The sequence below is a fragment of the Chanos chanos genome, chromosome 12 (genome assembly GCF_902362185.1).
Source record: "Chanos chanos chromosome 12, fChaCha1.1, whole genome shotgun sequence".
Classification (NCBI taxonomy): domain Eukaryota; kingdom Metazoa; phylum Chordata; class Actinopteri; order Gonorynchiformes; family Chanidae; genus Chanos; species Chanos chanos.
This window is the reverse complement of record NC_044506.1, coordinates 16537677-16564548: the sequence shown is the minus strand read 5'-3', so window position 1 is coordinate 16564548 and position 26872 is coordinate 16537677. Positions and strand designations below refer to the sequence as shown.

Genomic DNA, 26872 nt, shown 5'->3' with positions numbered 1-26872 from the left:
TTGGTCTGTACATAATTTTTTATAGCACTCGCAAAATACTTACATGGTCAGTGACTGGTCAAGGTATTTGTAATGCTACTATCATTGATCATTACTGTTAGTTTTACAAATAACATGCAAATGATGCTGGTGAATTAAGAGTCAGCAAGCTAATAGAGGATTCTCTTTCAGTGGGAAATTGTTTAACTCCAATCCTCACCGCTTCAGAGCTGAAGAGAATGAGTTTTCATTAACAATTCACGACAGTTCATGGCAACATGCCTTCGGAAAAAATGTATATTATATAAGGGGGCAAGAGCAGAACTGTGTAATGTCACTTTAGGTAGAAAGCATTAGCTATGCTGCTACAAACTGAGAATGATACTTACAATATCTCTGTAAGTTACCGATGACATTAAGCATCTTACGGTCAATTTTTAAAGTAACAAAGTAATACCAAAGACATGACAGCAATAGACTGTGGCATGTCTGTTCCGGAGCTCTACATTCCTTCTTCAAGGCTCTATCACTCTCACTTCATGTTAGTTCAAACTTCATGGAGATAATTTACACTGTCATGAATAGGGTGAGTTTCCTTGTTCTGTTAGGTCACGAGCACCACATCAAAATTGTAAAATCCATTCTGCCGCGGCGCCCAGATGGATGCTGTACGAGATTCGCGGCGGCGTGGCTAAAAGTCTCGGATACAGGACCTGACGGCAAGATCTTTCAGGGAAGGGCTCAGAGGCCCCATCTGGGCCTCTGGAGATGGATGGCTGAGCGAAGCCAGAGCTCAGCATCTCTTTAAATATTCAGCCAGGGCAATTCCTCCTCATCCATTAACGTCAGACAGATGGAGCGGAGAGAAGCCACAGAGACGAGTGGAAATGCGATAGAGGGACAGAGAGAAATGGCGGATGGAGGACCAAAGGACTGGGTGAGAACGGAGGGAGAAAAGCGGAGCGTAGACAAAACGGAATGAGATAGTTGGCTGTGGCCAGGTGGAGATTTATGCGTGTAGGAGGGTTAGGATTTCCGTGTGAGTATGAGTGTGTGTGTGTGCATGTGAAAATGTGAGAAAGAAGCAGAAAGGGATAGTGATACCTCTAAGTATATAACTGTGCATGTTTGTGTTTGTGGGTGTGTGTTTCTATGTATCTGGGAGAGAGAGAGAGTGAGAGGGAGTGAGAGAGAGAGGATGGGAGTCTACTTTGCCCAAGGCCAATTTGATTCACTTGTGTTTGTTCTCAGAGAGCAAAAGCAAGCCCTCTTCAGTGCAATGTTGATAACATTTCCCAACTCCTTATCCATAGCTGTCAGTTGCCTTTGAACTGACAGCCTGTTCAATCACCACACAGCAGAACAGGTCTCCTTATCCTGGGGCTTCATCCTCTTCTACACACACACACGCACGCACGCACGCATGCACACACACACACACACACACACACACACACACACACAAACATGCGCACATGCACACGCACACACACACACACACACACACACAAACAGGCACACACACACACTTGATGATGTAACATGCTATGGGGGATACCTCTGCACCGAGTCAGATAAGATTGAAAGAGTGGAGAGAAAGCATTTGCTGCAGGTGAGGGGCAATATGAGGAGGGAATCCCTCACACAGAGATTAAATCCTGCCAAATGGAGTTAATCTCATCGAGTACCAGTCTGCTCTGCCCATAAAGAAAAACACACACACACACACACAAACACACATACTGGATAAATGACACCGCTGGCCAGAACACAGGGATCCCCTGACCTCATTTAAGTAGAGCAAAGCATCGGAGCCAGAACTCACTGCGTTTACGGTTTGGCAAAATGTCCTAGACCGACTTGACTGTTTATATGACCAAAGTAAGCTATTGCTGTCTGAGTATTTGCCAGAAGGAAGACATATGCAAAACAAAAGTTCCCTAAAATACTGCATTGTCATATGTTTCACTATTACCTAAGGCTAGAAAATGCAACCCGGAGAGCAAAATCCCTGGGGAAACTTGTTCAGTTCTCTGAGTTAACACAAACTGAGAATCCAGAGAAGATCCAAAGAAGTTCATCAGAACATCACTCAGGCAAATCAGGAGTACTTGATGAGGGAGAGAAAACAAGTAAACAAACAAAACAAAAGGGAGAGTAAACAAACAAAACTGTGTTTGACCTCCTTGAGAGGGACTTTAGAGAGAGAGAGAGACCTTTGAGAGAGAACTTTTGTTCGCAATGTGACATACCACACACCAAAATAGACCAAAGTGGACATATAATAATCATATACCTTGAAACTGAGTGAATTTGATGGTCCCCATGCGCTCGCCATTCCGAAACATCACCTGACCCTGCAAAAAAGTAAAGGAAAAAAAAAGTCAATGATCTCAAAACCAAAGAGTGGTAGTTAATCAGTCAGAGAAAAGTCAGAGAAAATAACTAAGCAAAAAAAACATAAAAAATTTAGATTCTTTTTCCTTTTCAGCCACGGCAACCAACATGAAAAACTGACAATCAGAGGAGGTCTAGATTTTCAATGAGGGTTGAGGATGACTACGGCCAGACCCTTCACCTTATGAAGATTAATCTGCTATTTGGCTGGCACATTGTGTACTCCTGGCACAGGAACAAACTGGAGAGAGCTAGAGAGCAGTTTGGCATGAACTTAGCTTAGGCTGTTTATTAAGTTAGAGGCTTGCGAACCGATCTCTTCATTGAGGTAAACATAATTAAGAGGAGGAAAATTGATTGGTTAAATATTAAAAGAATGGGCACACATCCCAAAGGTCATCAGATCTCCAGACCGTAACAGTTAACATCCAGTGTAACCACCATAAAAAAGAGGTCCATTGAAGCTAGTCTTCAAAGTGAACCACTCTTAATCAATACGACACCTGTCATCCCAAATCTTTTCACGTCTGAAGCGTTACACATCAGGCCCATCAGGTTCAACAGACAACAGTTTCGGTTCTGAAAAATGATAACATCTGTGTTCTCTTTCTCCACAGCCTCGTGTAGAAACTCTCAACATACAAAGGTCCCCAAGAACATTTTCAAAGAACTATGACAATGTTTCCGATACACCACCTGTGGATTCGAATCAGTCACGCCAAACCCAAACAAGCTTCACTTGAATGTATTCTAAGAAAAAAAAAAAAACGGTATATCTCAGATGTTGTTGTAAAGCGGTAGCTGTGTGAAATTATCATAAAAATACTCATCTTTTTGTAAAGATATTTTCTTCTTTGCTCATTATTCATCAAAACTGGTGAGTTAATGTTGTCTGCTGTCTGCCCACGGAGCATACTAATTAGCCGTTTAGCAGGATTTAGGATCACTCGCATCGGCAGAATAACAGGTGAGAGGCGCCAAACATTGCCATGGCGATGATTAGAATGCATTAAAAGCCTGGGAAGCGACTGAGGGGCTGTTTTCATGTCTAAGGATGGTTGCCTTTGAAGTTCATAGTGTTATGTTATGGTGCTGCACTTTGTTTTGTCTCTCTCTGATGTAGTCATGCTAAAAAAAAAAGCTTTCGGCTAAGATTTTGTATCAGAGCACTGCAAGTCATGTTTGTTTGTCTTAAACTTCAGTAATGAGAACGGTATTAATTATTCAACATGTCAGGATGACACAGCCTCTAACATCTCAACTTGATCCTGTGCCAATCCATGGTTGAAAACACTATCTGTATATATCTATATATATGGTCACATATGCAGAAAGTGTGGTATGTCAAAATGTTAATAAATGGTTTGTTACACTGTAATACATTTCTTACTACATAGTAATAGTATGGAACAATGTGACGAGTTGCTCAGGCCTAATATAATATTTCTCAGTACAGCCTTTGGGGTGGATTTTGTCTGTGTCCTGGTCTGGGTTTGGATGATTTTGTCTTGAGAAGTGTAGAGATCCAGGAGTGTGTAACCTGGCCAGCTAAGGTTTGATAAGTGACGAGCAACGCGGAATGAGTGTGTTTATGACTGCATCTCAGTTTCACTGTGCTGTAGCTCTTCCACCTCATTTTCAGAATCCCTGCATGCTCTAAACTGCACAGCTCATCCAGGCAAGCGCCTCCACCACGTGAAGCATCGCACGCAATCACCACAGCCAGCCTTTTGATGTTATCGACGGACCGCGGGTGTGCATTTGTATAAATATGTACTCACGTTCATGCATATATATGAGGCATCTCACCTCACAAAACCTCTGCGAATGCTTGGAAACACGCTGCTCTCAAAGCAGTTTCTTTCTTCTCTCTCCCATGTCTTAAGACCGCACAATAAGATCCTGACCAATTTCTCTCACGCAGCACGTACTAATGGGATCCTATCACACGCAGATGCATTCCAGCACGCTCCATCTGTACCCTGTACAGCCCTGGAGGCTCTGCACCATGTTAATATCATAATGCTTAACTGACACACATTCGATTCTCCGGCCCCAGCGCGCGGCCAACGGAGCGGCCCCGGCACGGCCGACGCGCGTGGGCCGGGGCGAGTCCAGGGCGGCCCCTGTTGATGATGCCTTTATCGCTGTGGGGAGAGGTGTGGACAGGCAGGGCATAGGAGTGATGAGAGGATGGGAATGAAGGTGTGAAATAGAAGGCGCGGCCCCACTCGCTCTCTCCCTCAGGTCTGAAGGACAGCCAGAGGCCGAAGGTGATGAAAATCTCGCTGCAGTGTACAGTTCCCTCTTCCCTCCCATATCAGACCACACACACACACACGCACACGCACACACACACACACACGCACGCCGTGTCACATGCCCTGAGGCTGCGACACCAAACAGCACTGATACAAATACGCGGGCGGCAGAAAAGCAAGGAATCTGCTCTGAGACACTAGGTAAAATCTGAGCATTACAGTTAGCACCGAGCTAAGGGGTCACTGGATTCATACAGCGTTTAGCAGTTTGATACAAATGCAATTCAACGTCCATTTGAAACATAAGGCAAATTCAAATGGCAGACTGTTTCTGTAAATATGATTTTCTGGCACTGACCATTGGAAGGGAGAATTGCTTCAGTAAAGACTAGTTCTAACTCAATATGTGCCACAAGTGATTCAACAGTAGCAGAGCAGAGAGAAAAAAGAACCAACTTCCATTTATCAAAGTAATCAGTAGTGGTGTGCTCACATCTATCTCTGATTTAAAGCCATTTATGCTCCCTCAAGGTTTCTCTATGCTAATGTTTTACTTCCTACAGTGAGCTGTCAATTGATCAATAGGCTTGAGTATTAGAAAGAGAAGCACTGCTCGTGTAGTCCTTCTAGTGGATATAATATGTTAGCAGCTTGAGCCAAAGGAAGAGAGAGAGCCCAAGGAGAGAGAAAGAGACCCACATTGTTGTCTCTCTCTTTTGCTCAGTAGAGCCGGTCTCTCTCCTTCTCTCTCTCTCTCTCTCTCTCTCTCTCTCTGTCACACACACATACAAACACACACAAACACACTATCTCTGTTCCTCTCTCTCTCTCTCTCTCTCTCTCTCTCGCACACACAAACACACACTCTATTTCCGTCTCTCTCTCTCTCTCTCTCTCTCTCTCTCTCACACACACACACACACACACACTCTATCTCTTTCTCTCTCTCTCGCACCACACACACACACACACACACACACACCACACACACACACACTGATGACTGCAGGCAGAACACTCCCTGCATACCAAATCAGTCTGGCACACCAGTGAAGCTTTACTTTGTCTTGGCTGTGTGCTCAGCCCTGACTACCTGCCTCCCGTGTCTTCCTTCATCCTGCACTGTTTATTTCCCTGCAATCCAGAGCAGACCAACCCCAACCTCCCCAGATTCATTCTCTCCCTCCCTTTTTACGTTGTCTTGTCCGATCTGGTTCAAATGCTAATGTCTCCGCTATATGTGCTGTTGACAATGCGTCGGCATGGAGTCACCAATCATGAGATGGCCTTTAGTATATTTTCCCCTCAGGAAATGTCACTTGATGGCTCAATGCAAAATGACATGCATGGTTCTCAGTGACATGTTTGTAGCGTAAGTGGCTTTTAGCATGGAATGACTTATAGAAGCGCCATGAATTGCCACGAAGAAGTGTTGCCCTGACAGTGTAATTACCCAGAGGGATTCACATATTCAAAGAATGGAAGTGAAGATCCAAAATGGAAAAATCCGAATCCAAGCAGAGGCGGTGTTTCTCAACTCTCGGTGGGAATCTATGTTGTTTTTCTCCAACACGCTTCCATATTTTCGTGATGAATTAATATGAATTCAAATGAGATGTTGTGAGGCACAACATCGACTCTTTAGGGACTGCGGTTCTGACAACTGGCGTTTGACATGCTTACCGTCACTCCGAAGAAGTTGGTTTCGTTCATCACGTCCAGGACCATCTTGCCCACTTCGTGGTCATCCACGGTAAAATTTCGGTAGATGTCGTGCCTCTCCTTGTGCCTTAGCAGTTCCATGACTCGGTTGAGGGTCTTGGCGATGACCCAGATGCCGTCGTAGGCAAAGCCATGGAATTTGCTGGGTTCCACACCTTTCTGCTCCCGCTCCCTGCTATACTCTCTCTCATATTCCTGTGGCGTCTGAGTATAGGCAGAAATGTTGAGATGAAGGCTTAACTGACAATTAGAATGAAGCATGTAGACGTGTAGTCAAATTGGCCAAATTTATTTTAGGCAGTTCGGGGGGGGGGGGGTTATGGGTGAGGAATTCAACTTTCAGAACAAGAACTATTTTGGTTTGTAATGTTCCCAGAAAAGTATCCTATGGTACAAAAACTAGCTTGCTAATAGTCTGGACAATCATACACAAAACTGTTTACTCCTCTGTGTCATATGTACACCGCATAAATGACAGCATATAAGATCCCAAAACACATAAATGCTCCAACATCGATAACGCCTAAAAAAAAAACTGATCAAATGTGATTTGATTACAAAGTTACCCACCCTTCCCGATATGCCTTTGATCTGTTTGGCGCTAAGAGGCTCAAAGTCCACACTGATGTATCCCTCCATGGCAGTCAACAGCTTCTTGGTGGTACAGTTAGTGGAATTGGCCTGTTCCCACCAATTTCCCTGGTACCATCCTGGAATGATCCACTGGTACTTACTACCATACATGTTGAGGTTGTATGCCTGATGAGGACACACACACACACACACACACAGAGACAGAAACCAAAGCGAGAGATTAAGATCAGAGATTCAGTGGACACATGCTTATCCCCTCATTAGTGGACAGCACAGAGAGCACAACTACTTTCATTGACTGCCTAACCCAAGACGTGCCAACACCAATAATCATTATATCACTTTTAAAGACCCATGCTTGTGGCACATGTGCTCTTTTCAGAGCCTAAAACCAGAGGTGTCCTGCCAATATTGTCAATAACATGAAGTCTCTCTTCAGTCAGTGAGAGGTTTTAGCTTCCACTGACACCCAAGGCAATGATGTGTACTCATGTACTCACACAGCAGAAGACTTTGGAGGCAAGGTTCTCGTCAAACTGGCCAATAATGATCCTTACGTCATTATCCTGACAAAAAAAAAAAAAAGAGAAGAAGAAAAGTTTAATTTTGCAGTTACTAATTGTCACTGCTGTTACACTGGTTCTGGTTTATTAAATAATTTTACTGATGCAAATTTAATTCAAATCTATAACAAAATAAAAGAACAACTTAGAGATCACACCAGCAGATTGGACTGAAAAAATATACAAACATTTCTCATTTATTTTATATGGCAAATCTTTGGCATTTTCTTATACCAAAACTTTGGGTACACTTTGTGTATGTGTCAGTGCGTGTGTGTGTGTATATATGTTTGGGGGGGGGGGGGGGGGTATGTGGTTCTTCCCTAGAAAAAAACACCAAACTAGATGAAAAGAAACAAATAACCTAAAACAACCTCTGCATAAAGGCAAAGATTAATCATTGTATTCAGAGAGGAATAAAAAGCCTTTTTCAAGGACGCAATGCAGCGTGTTTTGTTTTTTTTTTTTCCATCGAGCAGGACTGAAAAGAGAGTTGTATGCGAGTAGTTTCTAAAACTCGGTGGGGGTGTTTAGCTTCGCTAGGCAAGGCTATATTATGCTGCAGGACTCCATTCGTTTTGGGGAGAGACATTAGCGTCAACGGTGAAAATTGTTTCATATCCAAAGGGCCAGCGAGGAGAGCTTGTGCCTCACAGAATGAGAGCAGCGCGTAGCGCGTGATTGAGTCTGTAAATAATTCAGCCCCACTCAGACAGCATGCTGAGTTTTTTCACCTCGTCCCGTTCTGCACCGTAGAAGATCAATCTATCAATCCCAGACTTTTGAAAGCTCTGTAATACATGCATTTTACATGGTATACACTGACATGAAAAAAGATCCTAAACTATAAAGAAACTGACCAGGAAGGAAAAGTAACTGAACATAATGTTGTAGGCAATGTAATTGGTTACACTGAAAATGATGATGTTAATGTGAACTGACACTGTGGATACTGTGAGATACTGAACACATTTACCTGATTAAAAAAAAATATTAGCAACATTTAAGGACATATATCATGTAAACATTAGTTACTTTAAGGTGCTTTCTCATGAACCTGTTAGTGGGCCACAGTACATGTAAAATTATGAGACTCGGAACTAGAAACAAGGCAATTCACAGATATTTGTTCTAGGGGTCAAATCTGAATTTAAGGTCATAATAAAATTGCAAGCTTATTTCAGAGCACACGCTGTCTGCACACCATGTTCATTGACAAGGACACAGCCAACCTTGATCTGTAGTTTCATCACACACATATAAGCAGCTAAAAGGATGAGTCACATGTTAAATAGGATGATGATATTTTATTCAGTCAGTTCTATGGAATAATGATCATTCAGCTATGACTTTTTTTTTCCCGAAGATATTAAAAGTTGACCTTTTGTACATACAGGCTATGTCGATCCGTTACATCTTCATCATTACATTGACTAAATCTTTCTTTAACAATTAACTTTAAAAAAACAAACAAACAAACAAAAAAAACCTTTTGCATCTAAAAATGATGTCAAACGTAAACTATGCTTACTGCTCCTTTCCGACTGTGACTATTGTAGCCCACATCAGAGGGAAGAACAGCTGTGCCCTTGACACCCAAGCTTTCCCCTCATGACAACTGGTAATGAGAGTTTCAGAACACATTCAGCAGCCAACTGCTGTGTTCTACAAATGCCACAAGCAACAATGCCTCATCAGAAGACAGCAACTACCTCTGTGATATTAAAACGCCCGCAGGCCCCTCAGTTCATCAAAAATGATCACTGACATTTCTAGTTTTTTTTTTTTTTTTTTTTGGAAATACTATCTGCTCGTGGAGAGCTGGTGAAGAAGCAATTTGTGCAAAGACATACTTCCCCATGGTGGAACTTGTTATAGACCCAGTCCCTATGATGGGGGTGGTGAAAAACGTAAGAGAGAACACCTCGTCTTTGGAAACAGTTGACGCATGGACAGGTGTCAGTATTCTAATGCATTTTTGTGGGAAAGCGTCAATATTTGACAAGGGTGCTATTCCATAGTCTATCCATTGGAGGCCACTGTATTGCCTTTCTCAGTTGTTATGTTCATTTTCATTTTACTTCAGATACCATTTACTGCAAAAAAAAAATGCTACAAACAATAATGTATGCAAAAAACCAATCATATGGTTAAATTTGGGTAAGATTAAGGGATAGTAATTTTTCGTCCAGCTTACGCATCAAACACTGACGCTTGTCAACATGGCTATGGTGCAAATTTCACTTTAAAGTCAAAGGTGTTGAGGGAGAAGTGATTCCTGTGAGTCTTGTAAGATCCACAGAGAATGTTCAGGTGGACCTCAGGAAGAGCAGCTCCTGCTTTTGGCATAGCTAATGGGGACAGTGAAAAGAAGCTTCTAGACTTAGTTTTGTGTTCGTCCCTACTGAATAATTCTCTGCCCCTTGGGTTGTTTTAGTTGACAGTTGTCAAATTCATTCATTCATTCATTCATTCATTCATTCATTCATTCACCCACTAATCCACTGAACCATAAAGAGGACTAGAGAAAGAGCAGACCTGTTGGCTGAGGTTCACCCAGAGGCACTCTATACACACATTGAAATAACGGAAGGGAAAACTGCTCTTTCAAAGGCCCTCCACATGCTGCCTCAGCACAACACAAATGAATACAATACTCAGCCATGCATGGTGTGCTGCCTCTCTGTGACCATAAGCTTTCTCCACTGCACCACAGAGACTTCCATCAAAAGGCTCTTCAACCAGTTACAATTCCATGGCTAGCGCCTCGCTGGTGCCAGAACTGCACACTAGGAGATTGGAGTGGGGTTTTTTTTTTTTTTTGCAGCTCACTCAGTCATCCTTTTTAAGAGTCACATGGCTTGAGCTTCACAGCTGCGGTCCTTCAGTGGGCTATAGTCGCTCTCTTAGGGGAGGCCCACTTAACCTGAATGACTCCAGTGGCATGAGTGCTTCCAGCCATTCCCCTGGAGCCCTGGCACCAAAGATTACTTACAGCCCCCAGGAAATCAAAGCGCATGGATCCTCACCAGCTGTTTCAAACTGGTCCCTCTCTCAGTGAGATTTTATAGTCATCATTGTTGTGAAATTCCCTTGGATTTTTGTATTATAAGCGATGACAAGGCCAAATCAGGACTTAGCGTTTTTTTCTAATAGGTCCCAAATGTCTTCTTGATTGAAGCATAACATTACAGAAAACACTGAGAACAGCAACGTTGAACGTGACTACTCGCAATAAACAGTTCTAAACCAGAGGCTTTTATTAGTATTTAAGCATCTCCTACATGCCCTCTGGTGTCAACCCATTCCCTTTTTACTACGCATATCCCATTCTGCAAGCCAGGATGGGTACAGGATGTTCCCTTGTCCCTCCCTCAGACTTAAACGTGTTAATTGTCTCCAAATCCGGGCATGTCATTGTCAAGGTGATACAAAAATAAAGACATTTATTGTTTCCTCTATCTCCTACTGCACTTTGACAGTCTAGCATGTGCTCCGTGAAGGGTGCTGTCTACTTGCAAAACCTGAGCCTGCAGAATCGGAAGAAACATTCGACTGCAGCCCTTTGCTATTCAGGGAATTGGGCAAGCGGAGGTACTATGTCAATTCTGTAATAGGAGTTGTAATGATTTCACAGCTAGAGGAAGAAAAATACTGGGGAAAAATGACTTGGCGAAAAAAGCTAGGACAGGCTGGGGCAGGTTCAAAAAAAAAAAAAAGCGCAGACAGATATATAGGCGACCAAGGGAATACTAGCTGAGGCAAAGGAACACTTCTGCAATGCAGCGCGTTCACGTTAGCAAGCGCTATTCACTTTACTGCAAATTTTCATGAATGTTTTTTCAAGACGTTCTTGTTTCGTCTTGCAAATAAAGCATGTAAGAAAAAAATTCTCAGGCCCTGTGATCCAATTTTTAAAAAGCTTTACTGCCATTTAAAAGAGCAAGAGAGAGAGAGAGAGAGACAGAGACAGAGAGAGAGAGAGAGAGAGAGAGAGAGCAAGAGCGAGAGAGAAATCCCTAGGAGATGTGACAAGTTGTGAACAGTAAGTTTCAGTCCCATGGACAGTGATTGGCTCCTTGACAACTTCTGCAATGCAGAGCATACCACTTTCTTTGAGGAGCTCTCATAAAACTGGTGTCAATTTGATATTTCATGAATACATATTTTGGTAGATAACTCACCCTCACATTCCTCTCGTTAGAGTGTCTGTCAAACCCTGCTGTCAAAGGCTTTAGCTTGTTTAGCTGGAAATCTACTGAATCCAGCATCGTCAGCACTCCAGCAAATATTAAAGCCCTAAAACCTTTACACATGGCTCATTAATATCTTCATACAACAGTTTCGTTCAGTGTTCATATGCCGAAAGTTGAGATTGCTATGTGCATGTTTGTTGCTTGCTTCCAACAACCCCATGGTCTGATCTGAACGAATCAGAGAGGAACTCCATGACAACTGGAGACAGGGTTTAATGGAGTTGAGTGAGACTGTAATTCAATATGGCAGCACAGAGAAAAGCAAAGGCTTGAAGGGACTGCAATCTCATGTCATCTAAGTACATAGGATGCTTCAGGAATCTGAAGGGGAATACATTCCAGTTGGTGGACATCAATAATTACTTGCCAAACATTACAAAGTCAATAAACAGAAGCAGATCTGGAACTGAGGGAAAAGGCTCGTTTGACTGTGTTTGCTGGATACTTCATAGAAACAAATGTTTAGATGGTTTTTTTTGTGTAGATCTGCCAGTAGATATGTGCTATGGATTATGGACAATGAGAATTTACCAATTGTGTCTTTGGAGGCGATAAACAAAAATGAGGCATCTACTTACCTTCAACTTCTTCACGTTGACGCAGGGGTCGTTGGAGAAGCTCTCAGTATCTGCAATCTGGATGTCTGCTTTCTCCAACTCATTGGTCAGGTCATTTCGCACCTGCCAGAGAGAGAAGAAGACTATGAGATTAAGTGTTAAAGAGAACAGCAAGGGGGTAGGGTGTGAGTTGGATAAAGACATGAAAAGCAAATGCTGGAACTAGTCAACTCTCTAAAAAAAAAAAAACTTGACCAATTAAACTCAACATTCCCAGAGAAGCTGACGTCTCGGCTCTTATCATTATCTATTATCATTATCTATACTGGCCACTTTCTGGGGCCACTCTGAATCTGAAGGAGCCTAGAGAATTGAGTGCTTGTGGACCCTCTCCAGTGACCCCTTTGCTTCCCAACTGAGATTTTGAGATTTTGACACCTATGAGTTCTGCCTCTCATTATCTTCCCCAGCTGAGTTTCCAGGAGAAGTCATTTATGGCTATCATTAGAAACATTTTAAAAATAAAGGTGCATCTCATAAATAGAATGATTGAAAAAAAAAAAAAAACCTCCTCTGCGATAAAGGTTTGAAAAAGCATCCCACGTAGTGTTGGGATTTTGTTAGCGTTTTGTGTAGTGTGAAACCAGAGTGATATTTGCTCTGATTAAATCAGTACCCCCCCCCCCCCCCCCCCCCCCCCCCCCTTTTTGGGGATACCCCAAAAATACATAAATTCAGATGTACTGACTACAGACTTATTCACTTGCAAAACCGGATGTAGAGAGCGATCGAATCTAGATTGAATTAAGATTGATCACTTGGCCTCTGATGCTCTTCTTTCACTGCTCTGGAGCGTATCCATAACCTACGGTTCCTTTGTGCAGGGCTTTCCATTTATTAGATATAAAAGTTGGTGTAAAAGTGTTAACTTGAACGATGAGCGCTGTGAAAGTGCCCCTCCATGTGCTCTCAGGCCAGAGGTCTTGGCGATGGTCATCTTGGCAGTAGCAACAATCACATTAGTCAGGATATTTCCCTGAGAGAATACACCACTTTCCTGGATGAGTCTGAAGGGGTAGGAAAGAGTTGGAGTGGGGAAGAAGGAACAACCGTGCTTTGTTTGAAGTAGATGCCAGTACTGATTCTGAGCTGTTGCAGTAGGAAAATGATATGTGATTATTTAATGGAAAAGCACATGACTTTGAGTACATGCTAAGCTGACAATTCAGACTCTCAGTTCAGTAAAATATTTGAGATATAATTAAATTTGTTTTGTACAGTACTATGGGAACATACTACCTGTGCTGTGTAGTATTTTTTTTTTTTTTCAAGTCAAGCTGCAGCCAGAAACAAACAGTTTTGAACCTTGTATGTTACTTAAACAAATGCTAAATAAGGCTTAGATAAGGTTGAAAAAGATAGCCAGATGATATAGAACACGATAATAATGCTCAGTGTTAACTTTAGCGTTGGTTATGTCTTGGTATTCAGCTCCAGCACAAGCTAAGGGCTTAATGTCAAATATGAATTTTACACATAAGCAATGTGACCTCGACTACTCTTTAAAAGGTCTCAGTGCTTTACACACACACACACACACACACACACATAACCACACACACACACACACACACACACTCTCATGCAGACACTCTGTGCCACAGTGTTTTGATATGAATGCAGTGAGCATATTTGCAGGATAATGCCAATCCTAATAACACCTGTCTAGGAGAGTATGTGTGTCTTTGTGTGTGTGTGCGTGCGCGTGCTTGTGTGTGTGTGTGGGCGTGCGCGCGCGTGGGTGCGTGTAGGTGCGTGCGTGTTCGTTTGAGAGCACGGCCTACAGCCACAGACCTCTTTAAAGGGGAAGATTTAAGCCAGAGTTGAGGTGTGTGAGACTGCAGAGCAGTAAAGGAGCTCTGAAGGATTATGGGATTTTGGTGCTTGCCTAAAGCTGGGCGGAGATGAGTGTGATGTGATGAAATCCATAATGCATTTATGCACTGACCTGTCAAGTGAACCCAAACTAAAGAGCATAAACAGGAAAGCAGAATGAGTCAGGCTAAGGGAAGAGACCAGCTCACTGTAAGGTGTGAAGCACCACTGCAAGCTAATTAGGGACACATAGAGAAGGTTTTTAAAGGTCACCCACAATTACATCTAGTTTTCAACATAATGTAGAACAAAACGCAGAAAACGAAGATCATTTATATATACTGAAATGTATGGTTCCAGCGTTTCGTTTGGTGCATCAGTCTTCCAAATTGCCAAGTTTAGAAAAGTCAGACATAAAAAACCCATCAAAAAAACGTGAGACCATGTGCACGTGAAGACCGAGAGACCAGGTGTTCGAGATCCGGCATTTTCCCTCACAGCTGTTATCAGCCACGCACAAGTTATATCTTTATTCTGCCAACTGCTATTTTATTTCCTTATTTCCACCCTCTTAAATCTCTGGTTTTCCATCATCTACTGCTTTTCTGACAATATTTCTTCATTTTTTCAACCTGCAGCACCCTCCTTCCTCCCAAACACACACACACACACACACATGCACACACATGCACACACATGCACACACGCACACGTACACATAAGCCTTTATTCATATCTTAGTGGGGACTTCACACTGACTCCCATTGTCCTGTAACTAAAGAATACTAACCCATCCCTAACCCCAACCCTAACGCTAACCTTAACCAAAGAAATGTTTTGACACTTTTTGTTTTATCAGTAACAACAAGATAGTTTAGAAAAAGGCTTTTCTCCTAGTTGGGACCAGCAATTTTGTCAGATTATGGTATCTTTTGGTCCCCAGACAGATACCAATACATGGTACACACACACACACACACACACACACACACACAAATGTCGCTGTGAGGTCTGTCCCAGGGGAGTGTATGACACACTGTATGTTGAGACATCAGAAGGTGTGTGAGTGCCAGGGAGGATCGTCTCTCTGAGGCTGATGGGAATATGTGGGCTGACAGAGGACAGTGGCCGGATAAAACTCCACGCCACTGACAAATGTCATGTGAGGAGAGCTGGAGATAACCAAAAGCCATCCTTTCAGATGCTTCAGAAGTGAGTTTACATGAGACTTTTACTTTCCTACTATAAATATTTCATGTACTACATATATAAACCAATTCATATCTCTTGCAAATTATGACTATATTATATTTGCTCAGAATCAGCTTCCACACATTTAATTTCTCAGACTTGGCAAATAAAGTACTACATTCACACAGACGCACACGCGCGCGCACACACACACACACACACACACACACGTACTTACTCACACACCTAACAACAGTCTTTTTCACAGACAAGAAGCGTCAACATTCCACATCGAGTCTCCCTGCAGTGAGCAAACAGCTAAAACTCAGCAGATCAATAAAAACCTGCGTTTGCTTTTCAGAAACACTAACCAGTGTGGACTGGATGAGGGGTATTGCATTCTGCTCTGTCACTCGGGGACAAGAGAGCCCTGAATGAAAACCAATCAAACAACAGAAGCCACTTGATGGCTTTTCGACTTCCTGTCTAGCCTGATCCGAAGAGGAAGGTCACTTTGGCACAGAGAGACCTTGTTGTTTGCATGTTTGTTTATGTGTATGAACATTCCCATTGGATGTGGCTGGATACATAAGTGTTCCTGCGGTAGTAGTGGTCTGAGATACAGGAGCTGATTGGCTGCAGGCAGAGCTACAGTTGTCTGGACATGCCCTGGGATTCCCCATCCTCTTACTGCAGTGTACACCCCTTCACCAAAGCTAATCTCCACAGCATGCATCAGGACCAGACTGGCCCAAAGTCATGGGGGCGTGTTCTAAGTGCTTAATGCATAGCTGTTGTGAAAGGGCATTAGAGTGATATGCTTCTATTTATAGGCAAATATTAATGAGCCTGAAACAGACATCAGACTCTCTCTCTCACTCACATACGCACTCACACACACACACACACACACACACACACACACACACACACACACACACACACACACACACTCACGCACACACAAATGATGACTGTCAAAAAGGCTGGCACAGAGTAGTAAGAGATGGATGACTTGTGCTTGGGTCATCTCCTGGGGGAATGCAATTAGCTTTGCAAAGCCAGACTATTGTGCTTGTGCTGCTGGATTGTTTAATCAGTGATCAAACAAGCAGAAACTTAACTCACACACACACACACACACACTCCCACAAACAAACCCAAGCACACTCACACAGACACATACACAATCACGAAACACACACTTTAACATACACACACATGCACACACACATGTATGGTTTGGCAGGTAGAATTCTTAATCAGAGATATTTGTCTCTCTTAGTACAGCTGCCTTATGTTATTAAACTACAGGACCCTGTTCCCTTATTACTCACCCTGCGCTGAGGGCTTGCTGGTTAAATGTGTGTGTGCGTGTGTGTGTGTGTGTGTGTGTGTGTGTGTACCATGTACTGGTATCTTTCTGAGGACTGAAAGTCTGCATAATCTGACAAAATTGCCAGGTCCCCACTAGGAGAACTACGTTTTTCTAAACTATATTGTTGTTATTGATAAAAAAAAGTGTCAAGACATTTCTTTGGTTAGGGTTAGGGACAGGTTAGTATTCTTTAGCTACAGGATAATGGAGGTCAAAGAGAAGCCCCCACTAGGATATGAATACAAACGTGTGTGTGTATGTGTATGAATTCATGTGAGTGTGAGTGTGTGTGTGTGTGTGTGTGTGTGTGTGTGTGTGTGTGTGTGTGTGTGTGAGAGAGAGAGTGCTTTTTGTGAGTGTGCGTGTGTGTGTGTGTGTGTGTGTTTGTGCATGTATTTTCTGAGGCGTTCATTTATTTGCAGACAGATCTCTGATTTTAGTCTCTGACGCAAAAGATACAGTCAAACAGTGCTGGTAAATATTTGTGTTTAATTGATGTTTTGCCATTCTAATGGATTAAAAGGCTCATCATTTCTATTTAAATAGATCAGAACATGCCACTGTAAATAGAAGCTCTACATTTATACAAACCAAGGCATAACAGACACCTGTTCTTCAGTCACATCTGTGCCCACTTCAGATATAACACTCGTGTGAATCTCATATCAATACATTTACTAAATTAAGATCATAAAATGAATCATTGCTCCTCGTTGATTGAAATAATTGGAGTCAATAGCTTCTTGCTGTCAACAGGAACTTCCTTAAAAACACTCAATGCTTTACTGCACAGATGTTGCTCTCAATGGCAGCAATGAGTGATTAAAATAAGAATCATAAAAAGAAGAAAAGAAAAAAAAAAAAGCCCGCATGTGATTCAAAGAAAAGTTTACACTATCATTACAAGCCCTCTCCACACGCTGATTTGCATGCAATACATCCCCGTGATTCACAGTAATGAACATTATGTACAGAAATAACGGATGAATTATCTGCCCAGAACTCATCATTGCCGCTTTCACCTGCACGTTGGCCTGGCCCATGACTGTGCTGTTTCTAATTTGAGTAATGTTCATCAGTAAGTGCAGAGAGGAGGGGGGGGGGGAAGCTCCCAATAATTATGAATTATTTGTTGTTTTTCACCACCAGGTCCAGTCAATTGTTTTCTGTGATGGTGCAATCAGCCACGCCGGATCCTAATCCAAAAACCATCTCTCTCTCTCTCTCTCTCTCTCTCTCTCTCTCTCCCCCTCTCTCTCTCTCTCTCTCTCCCTCTGAGCTGAAAATAACCATGGTGTGGGTCTGATACCTTTCCTCTTCCTTACAGAACCCAAGCAATAGAGGAGAAAACCCTTCCTGAGACCCTCAGAGGTCTAACTGGTTGGAAGCTGATTATACAGTATAAATTAAATACCTGGACGTGAGTGACTGTTTCCACAGCAGACCCTAAACAATAGCCAATAGCCAGTAGCCTAGGTTGGTGTGTTTTTTTCTAGGCTAGAACTACATACACCGCCCCCCCCCCCCCCAACCACACACACACACACACACACGCACACACGCACACGCGCGCACACACACACACACACACACACATACATAAACACACACAGACAATCCCAACTGAAGAGCAGAGGCTGACAAATAGATTTAATTCTTCATCAGGACCCTACTCATCTAATCTTTGGCTGTGGAAAAAAAGGGATTCAAGTTTAATCTGTAAGACGGCATGCTGAAGGGTGATTCAAACCAGCTCTTAATCCACTTATTGATAGACACTGAGGGAGGGTTGGGGTTGGGGGGGGGGGGGGGGGGGCTTGCAAGCATGCAGGCTCCTGAAACATGTCAGATATCAAACAGAGAGCAGGACAGGAGGGAAAATCTCTTTACAGGAACCGCTGGCATAGTTGAGGTGGAACAGCTGAGGAGAAAAAGGAAAGAGCAGTCACTGTGCACACACTACTGGTTAGTCACTTCCCCTTACTGTGATGTGCTTTATGGGGCTTATACGAGGCCATGTTCGAATTATGCTTATGAAACCTTTAAAGTTTATGAGTCTTAGATTGAGGACACTGAATGGAGTCATGTGCAGACCAGAGATCATATGTTATCCTCAGTTTGAACCCTCAGAGTGCTGACCTCGTAATTGACTCCATGGAACCCCTCAAGAGGACCTCTCGGTGTGTTTGAGTTCACTCTTATCAGCTGTGTTTTGGCTCTTTGAATAATAGTTGCTTCCTTCAGGGTCTTAACGTGCCATACCTCTTAAATGTAACTTAGCTTGTCTTTGGTTCCATATCAACTCTCCAACTTTTGATTCTAATTTAATGTAAGATGAACCTCGTTGACCACAGGCTAGTGGTAACTACAAGTGAAAGAGTCACACTTTAATACATGTCCGTCAGGACAAAAAACAAATGGTTCCACCAATACCATGGAAACAGTCCCCTCATCTCTGTCTACATAAAAACTGCAACTCTGAAACCAGAAAATATACGGACAAAGATGAGGGTTTAAGTCTTCAGAGAAACTTCTTGCATCCAGACACCCAGAATGTTTTTACATCGCAATACACAATGCTTGTAAACCATGGAAAAATTCTGCATCCATTCAAAATGCACAACTTTGATAATACATGTCTGTTAAAGCCTTGCCCATTTCAAAATGCATGCATGAGGTCAAAGCCTCCCTCAGTAAAAAACTAATGAGGTGTAGTGAGGCAAAGGAAATCCTTGTTTATCTGATGATAACAAATTGGTAGAAAATGATGTGAAACCAGGACAGCTGCACATATCACAGTGCGGTCCCTTACGGCATGCTCTGCTCACCGGAGCCTCACACTGGTCTGAAAGTAAGGTTCTGAAGGATGGTGAACCTACTTCCAAAAAAATTCACAGAGACTGCACTTTTTTTCTTTTCCTTTGTAGATGAAAGGGCAATAGAGCTGAGAGCTAAGGCAACTACATACATATGGACTTTATGTTGCAGTGACCAAAAAAAAAAGACCAAAAAAAAAGAAATGGCAAGCATAACCATAACCCATAACCGTTTTGTTTCCATTACTCTATTGGGCTTATCCCGGTCCCTTTACCCAAACAAACATAATCCACCCATTACCTGCTTTTAAAAATAGATCCACTCAGGCTTCTGGGGTCAAGCACAGTCTCTCCAGTGGGGAAAAGCAATGGTAATAGCAAATGTTCATCAAAATATCTTTTTTCCATTAAAAGGCTTGGATAGCTTAGCATGCAAACGTCCTCTGCCTCTAGAGGTTGATCAAGGCATATACATTAGAGTTCTATATATAGTCTTTACACAGAGGATTGATCCACACGCTGAAGATAGAAAAAGTCCTTTATCTGTTACAGTTAATTTCCTCAATGTATGCTCCTATTTACAGACATTCAGTCTATACCATTCCTCTACGCTGCCTGAAACAACCATTATTATCATCGGTTTGCCTGAGGCAGAAGATTCCATGGTAACCACAACAGACTAAATGAGAACGCTCTACATAGCCTCACACGGTGATGAAAAAAAAAAGTATGGTGATAAAACAGGGTTAGCCTTTCTAAGAATTACCTTGCCAAAGAATGATGGCTAAGGTGCAGGCTTTTTAGATGAGCGATATTATGCGTCACTTAATATATTTCATTTCCCAGAAGAGAAGAACTTAAGTCGAGTGACAGATGGGTTACGGCTGAAAAGAAAAAAAAAACAAACAAAAATTTCTCCGGGATAGCAAGCTCCAAACCAATGAGAACCCTGGCTTCCCTTTTGTATGCACAACCGTTCAAAGGGATTTAGAACTAAACCTGCCACAGAGCCTCATCAGAAGACCCACTTCTTTTTTTTTCATTTTTGTTTTTTAATTTCCCATCCTCTGATGATATGAATTTCATTATATTGGTATTATTAACATGTCTGTGCACAAATGGGTATTTCAATTATGTGAGAGATGGTATTACAAATTAATAATCGAAAGCATTTGATAAACACAAACAAACACAGGAATAAGTACCTGTTTCATATTTTAACACATATTTTGTTGCTCATTCAAGCACTACAGAATCATTTTGGTTAACTTGTTCAATACACACATATACTGTTCTATACTGCGTCATTTCCGGCGGACATACTGGAATCACGCTCACTTGACATTAGAGCCTTCCTGCTGTTTTAGATTGAAGCCAAGGGGAGCTCCATTTCTTAAATCATGCCGAATACCTTGAAATCACGATGCTCATGTGTAAGCTTGGGACCCAGTCTTTAACGACATTGCCCCGGCTGTCAAACTAGCTAGCGAGCAGCTGCCAGCGGATGACATCTCTGGCAATGACTTTCAGTTTGCCTCTTGATTATTGTTTGAAGATATATGGAGACAACAAGACCTCCTCAGTGTCAGCTATTGCAAACACTGGGTAGCTAGTTTGACAGTTTGTGTGAGAATGTAGTGTTGCTTAGCAACAACACTGGCGTTGTTTTATTCTCAAGAACGAGAATGTCTGTAAATGCAAACTCAAACCAAGCCATACAAGCCCGGTTCAGTTTTAAATCAAACTGGCTCTGAAATACAATTTGAAATTAGGGGTATGACTGGGACTCACCTCGGAGAACCGCTGCACGTCCTGGGTTAAGGTTCCCACCCGACTCCAGTTGTAATAGTTGAGGAACTTTACCACAGCCGGGTTAACGGCGTTGTCTGAGGGCACAGTCCGAAAGAAATTTGGGTATTTCTTCTTGTCTGCCAAAACAGGCGTGGTGGCTGCGAAGGACAGCTGAAAACACAAAAATAAAAAATATAGGTAAGAGAAAAAAATAGCTTCCACTGAAGTTTAAGTTACTGTTGTCAGTGTGTTCTTCTAGGTCATATCAAAGATTGCTATGCCCTTTACCACAACACATACCTAAACATACTTTAGAATATACTCCAAGTACATTATAAAACTTGGATACTCAGGAGCACAAGAATAGAGTCAGTGTATAAATCCTGATCAGGCTAATGTGTCTATTAATGCGCTGATGTAACTGGTCTTGTTGGAGTCCTGACATTCTGACCAGTTTCAGTGTTACCAGACCCAGGAAGGCCAGGGTGTAAGGTGTGAACAAATCAACACATTTACACATCTCTATAAAAAGACAGCACTCACACTTTCTGAGAGCGCCCACGGTGACAAGAGCTCTGAGTATTTACAGCCAAAACAGAGCAACAGCTGACTTGGCTGTGTGTGTGTGTGTGTGTGTGTGTCCCAACAGTTTCTTTGCTTGGATTTAAGGACAATTTGACCACTTTCTTGGTCTTTTTAACCATTGTGTTCCTAAAGCAACTTTATTGGTCGAGATTTGATGCATTCTACTAGCTCTGATCACTGAGTTAAAGCTTACAAGCTGGAAACAGAGGGGTTGATGGGTACAAGTTTTGAACTAAACTAGAGTGTCATGTACTTCGGTTTTTCCAAGCTGAGCATGTTTAACTGCTACAGGATATTTGTGACCTTGAATATCAGTTGTCAAGGTTAAAACAACATAGAGAGAGTTGAGGTATGAACATGAAGGTAAAAACGTTTCTTTAAATGAATTTAGCCGATTCTCCTCTTGCTGGAAATGATAAAAAAGTTACATGTCCCAGACCTTTGACTGTACAAACTTCTACAATATGTTTCCAAGAACTGCTTCAAATATATCACCGTAAGCAGGTTTAAATCAATTCCACAGTGAAGGAAAAAAGAGAAAGCTGGATTTTGACTCAAAACTTTCTGAAGGTTGTTTTTGAAAACGTTTCTCTTTTATATTACCACACACCAAAAAGTGCATCTCAGGCCTCAGCAGGCATATAAAAAAAAAAACAGCTCTTAACATTGAGTGTCACTGTGCATTTTTCCCCCAACACACTCCCTCAGTAGATTAGGTCAGGTTTTTTTTTATTGTTAGTCTTTTTCTGATAAACACATTGGAAACCTTCCGAAAGACCCAAAGCAGTTTCGTTCAATTTAGGTGCAAAAAATTTGCACATGGTCACATAATTGTGTTCCCGAAAGGTTGCAAATCCAGTCGCAAGATTTTTTCCCTGGCAAAGCAAAAAAAAAAAAAAAACCCCAAAGGAAGCAGTGTCGATGCAAATTCTTCAGTAACATGAAATTTATGATATAAATAAACATTTCTGCCATACCGAAGTGAAAAGTAGTATGTGCCTTTGTTTAATTGTTTAAACCTTAATTAGAAAATTATCTAAATACATCTGTGTTATAATCAGTGTTTTTACTTAATTTCACTGACGTTAAGAATGATAAACTCAAGTCCTGAACCTGTGTTACAATGTCCTTTTAAAATAAGCATTCATTACTCAGTCAAATACTTCTTACCGGTGAAATATTTGACAATGCACTTGTAATCATTAATTTTAGACAAATAAATAAAACAATTTCCTGAATGAAAGTCAAAATGACTGGCGTTCAAAGAAATGGCTGTGCAATGCAAGCCACGCAGCCACACCACTAAGTAAGGGTAGAGAATACTCTTTTCCACATTTCCAAATTACTCCAAAATTTAATTGAAAATGATGTTGGTACATCAAATGCTATGTGCAAAGAGCAGATCAAATTCTATATGAACAATATCTATAATTGCAAGTTTAGATGGAAATGGAATTGATGTTGACCTGACCTCCGCTATGCACTCAGTGCCTAGGGCATACAATAAGTCTGACCCCTGCTAACCCACACGCAGTTCACTCGGGGCTGTGGAGTCATTTGTGATTTAAAGAAACAGTGATGGGAACTGAGCTGTTTTTTTTTCTCTCTCTCTCTTTCTCTTTTTTCTCTCAGACTGACTGACGAGACAGACTTAGGGATTTGAATGACAGAACCGTAAAAATGAATCCAGGTCTGATTGTGACTCAGAACCCCAGTTTCAGTGCCTCTATACCTGCTGCAGCTGTCACATTTGACAGGAACTCCTGTTAATTTGATGATCTGAGTCAAAAACACACACACTCTCTCTCTCTCTCTCTCTCTCTCATTCTCTCTCTCTCTCTCTGTCTCTCACTCTCTATTTCCATCAGTTCTTTAGGGAAGAGACTGTGAGGTGATAGCGATCAGATGGTAACGTTGCTTAAAATATTCCTGTGCTGAGACCCACTGGGTGGTTGTGACGTCTGCCTTACAACTTTTAACTGCTTATGCAATGCACAGACGAATGCACACACACACACACACACACACACACACACAGATATATACGCATGAAGCCGGATGTGTAAAATATGATGTTTTACCTCAAATGACTACTCTAATCTAGCCAAGACAAATAGCCTGAAAAAAGGCAAGTCAACTCATTACCATTTTAGGGAAGAGGGGAAAAAAAACTTGTTTGATTAATTTCTTCCCTTCGGATCACAATGTCACGCTGGTGTGCACACAAGCTGACAGCCAGCGAACATGTGAAAAACAACACTAGCATTTCAACACATTCCTTTACACGGCGGGAAGAAAAAAACAAAAGAACAAGACCTGAAAACATTCCGATAAGAAGACCGGAGGTAGTTTAGACAAGTTCGGTTAGACAGTTTGGGTTTGATAATTAGGTGCTATGTGCAAACGTTTGGAAGCCAGTGAGGCAAGCTGAGCTTTCAGAATCACAGACGGTGAGTGAGGATGACGGAACGGTGGCCATTTTGTCTGGCTGTGATATAGCGTTGAAAAAGTGCTGAGGAGGTTAGAAAGGTGCTGATAGTGATTAATATGTCCTAGTGTAATGATTCAGTCTCTTTTAAACAAATTATTTATGTTAATCAACTGCAGGTTAATTGCTGCGCAGAGTCAGATAAGCCAGCAAAACTGCTGATGATGACAGAGATTAGCAGGAAGCCTGTCTCTTTGAGACTAAGAGTAGTAAGAAACACTTTCTTTGAGAACTGAAGGAGAATCAGCTGGTCTGTCTGTGGTATCTGTTCTCCGCCCAAAGTGGCATGTTCAGCCGAAAATTAGTCTGTTTGTATTTTGTTTTCAAACAATGATTTTTCTGGGAAACCTTAAATTTTCCAAATTTATAAGCGTATCTGATGTTGCCAAGATACTGTTCAACTAGCTGTTTCCCTAAGAGCATTAATTAAAAAAGGGAATTTGCAATTGTAATGAGTGAAAATGACTCTGCCTTCTTTTTACAATACAGCGTTAAGGCGCCACATTCAGCTTACAACACCACTGTAAAATCTGTAAAAAAACAAAAAGTAGGCTGTTACTCCATCATTCTTCCTCCTCCTCCTCTTTCTTTTGTATCTTTCTAGCATAGTTTCTAGCAACAACTTCAGATTCATCAAAAAAAAAAAAAAAAAATGAAACCGATGCATGGCTGTATTTCCAGATTCCTCCGCCTGTCTCGACAAACAGCTTAGCAAACGGTTGTCAAGCGTTATGGGCGACTCCTTGTAACGCTCCAGCGGTCTAACTTCCTACGTGGATCGTCACTCATTACAGCTTTGCCACACGTCTGTCGTTCAAAACAAAGGGATTAGCGCCGTCAATTTAAGAGGAGGAGTATCTTTATCGTACTACCGCGGCTAAATCCGCGTGCGCCTCCGAGGCTCACACGGAGACTTTAAATGGGTCTCCTCAAGGCCGCTCTAATCTGCATTTAACCGAGGCTACGAGCTACACCCACACGGGGGGGGGGGGGGGGGGTAAAGGTAGAAAGCGTTAACCCCCAGCAAGTGAGTAGTTTCTCTCCAAATACAAGAGCTGCAGCTCTTTTGATCACAAAAGGTTATTAGAGGGACACAGGCATAAAATTCAATCAAATGAGATTTTTAAAAGTGCTCTCTTCATACGTTTAAAAATCTGATAACCTCATATCAAAATGTGTCATATCGAGCGCGTCAAAATATACTTGGAGACAGCTTGTCAGGGCTTACCATTCGTTACAGGATGTTGGCTTTGTTTGTCTGAACAAACTCTGCTGAGAAGTTTTTTTTGGCCACTGGAGGTTATCTGTAACACACTTGACACTGATTTCAATCTAACAGGCCTGTTTTTTTTTTTAAACGTTTTTTTTTTGTTTGTTTTTTGGGTCCTTTCTTGTCACGTCTGCACTATGAGGTTTTGCCTGTCTCTTCCTCCTCGTTTCCCTGCCTTCAGACGCAGTGCAGTATTGCTCTAAGTCACACTGCCGGGGTGAGACTGCCATCAGAGAGAATTAGGCCCTCCGCCTCCTGCCACAGATCCGCTCTCAGCGGGAAACTGTCTATTTTCCCAGAGACATCAAGCACCAGAATGTCTTATTTAAAACCCAGACCTCTATTGAGCTCGGATCGCGAGCCTTTCAGAGCATGGGCTTACATAACATTATTAGAAATGGGTTTTATTCAAATGGGTTCCTCTGCACCGGCAAGTGAAAGCAAACTCTCGCACATATGCACACACACGTATGCAGAGTAATTACACACATACACAGACACACACACACACACACAAATGTGCAAATGCACATGTGCACGAGAACTCGTGAGATTGCGCAACACGCCTAAAATAATGGATTCCTGTGAAATATGTTCCCTGCCGTCGCAGATTGTATGACACTTGTCGAGCACGCGCACACACACACACACACACACACACACACACACACACACACACACACACACACAAACAGCAGCAGCAGCAGCAGCAGGCACGTGATCTGCAATCGTTCATGAGACACTCTAAAGGTGATGACAGGGAGCCGCAGGGCCTTTCCCTCTTTCCATCTTTCAATCTCTCCCTTAATGTTCCACAAAAAACCCACCCCCCGGCCCCACTCCCTCCCCACACACCTCCCAACCGCCTCCTCCTCATTGTCTCCATATCCTGTTGATAGTGGCACCGCAGTTCAGTCAGACTTTAATTGCCACCTCCCGCCAGGGGCAGAGTCACGGCGACAATCCGCTTCTCTCCTTTTCCATCAATCTCCCAGTGCCAGTGTTAATTAAAACCAGGCACAGAGACCGCTACCTGTCACACCTCTCGGTTTCGCAGCGGCATGACTGGAAGGTCACAGGCCTCGCCTAATAAGTCCAATAAAAGCGAGGGACACTTTTTTTTTTTATTTCATTTCGCTTTTTATGTCG

General features: G+C 42.2%; 1 protein-coding gene across 1 annotated transcript in view; it reads right to left on the bottom strand.

Moving 5' to 3' along the window:
• Window positions 1-26872, bottom strand: part of gabbr2 (gamma-aminobutyric acid (GABA) B receptor, 2) — a 138088-nt gene that overhangs the window by 40709 nt on the left and 70507 nt on the right. Inside the window, exons 3-8 of the mRNA XM_030789450.1 lie at window positions 21381-21551; window positions 12351-12452; window positions 7454-7519; window positions 6930-7118; window positions 6321-6563; window positions 2276-2336 (exon numbers count right to left, since the gene is read on the bottom strand). Coding sequence (XP_030645310.1) covers window positions 2276-2336; window positions 6321-6563; window positions 6930-7118; window positions 7454-7519; window positions 12351-12452; window positions 21381-21551 — 832 coding nt within the window. The remainder of the gene's footprint in view (window positions 1-2275; window positions 2337-6320; window positions 6564-6929; window positions 7119-7453; window positions 7520-12350; window positions 12453-21380; window positions 21552-26872) is intronic.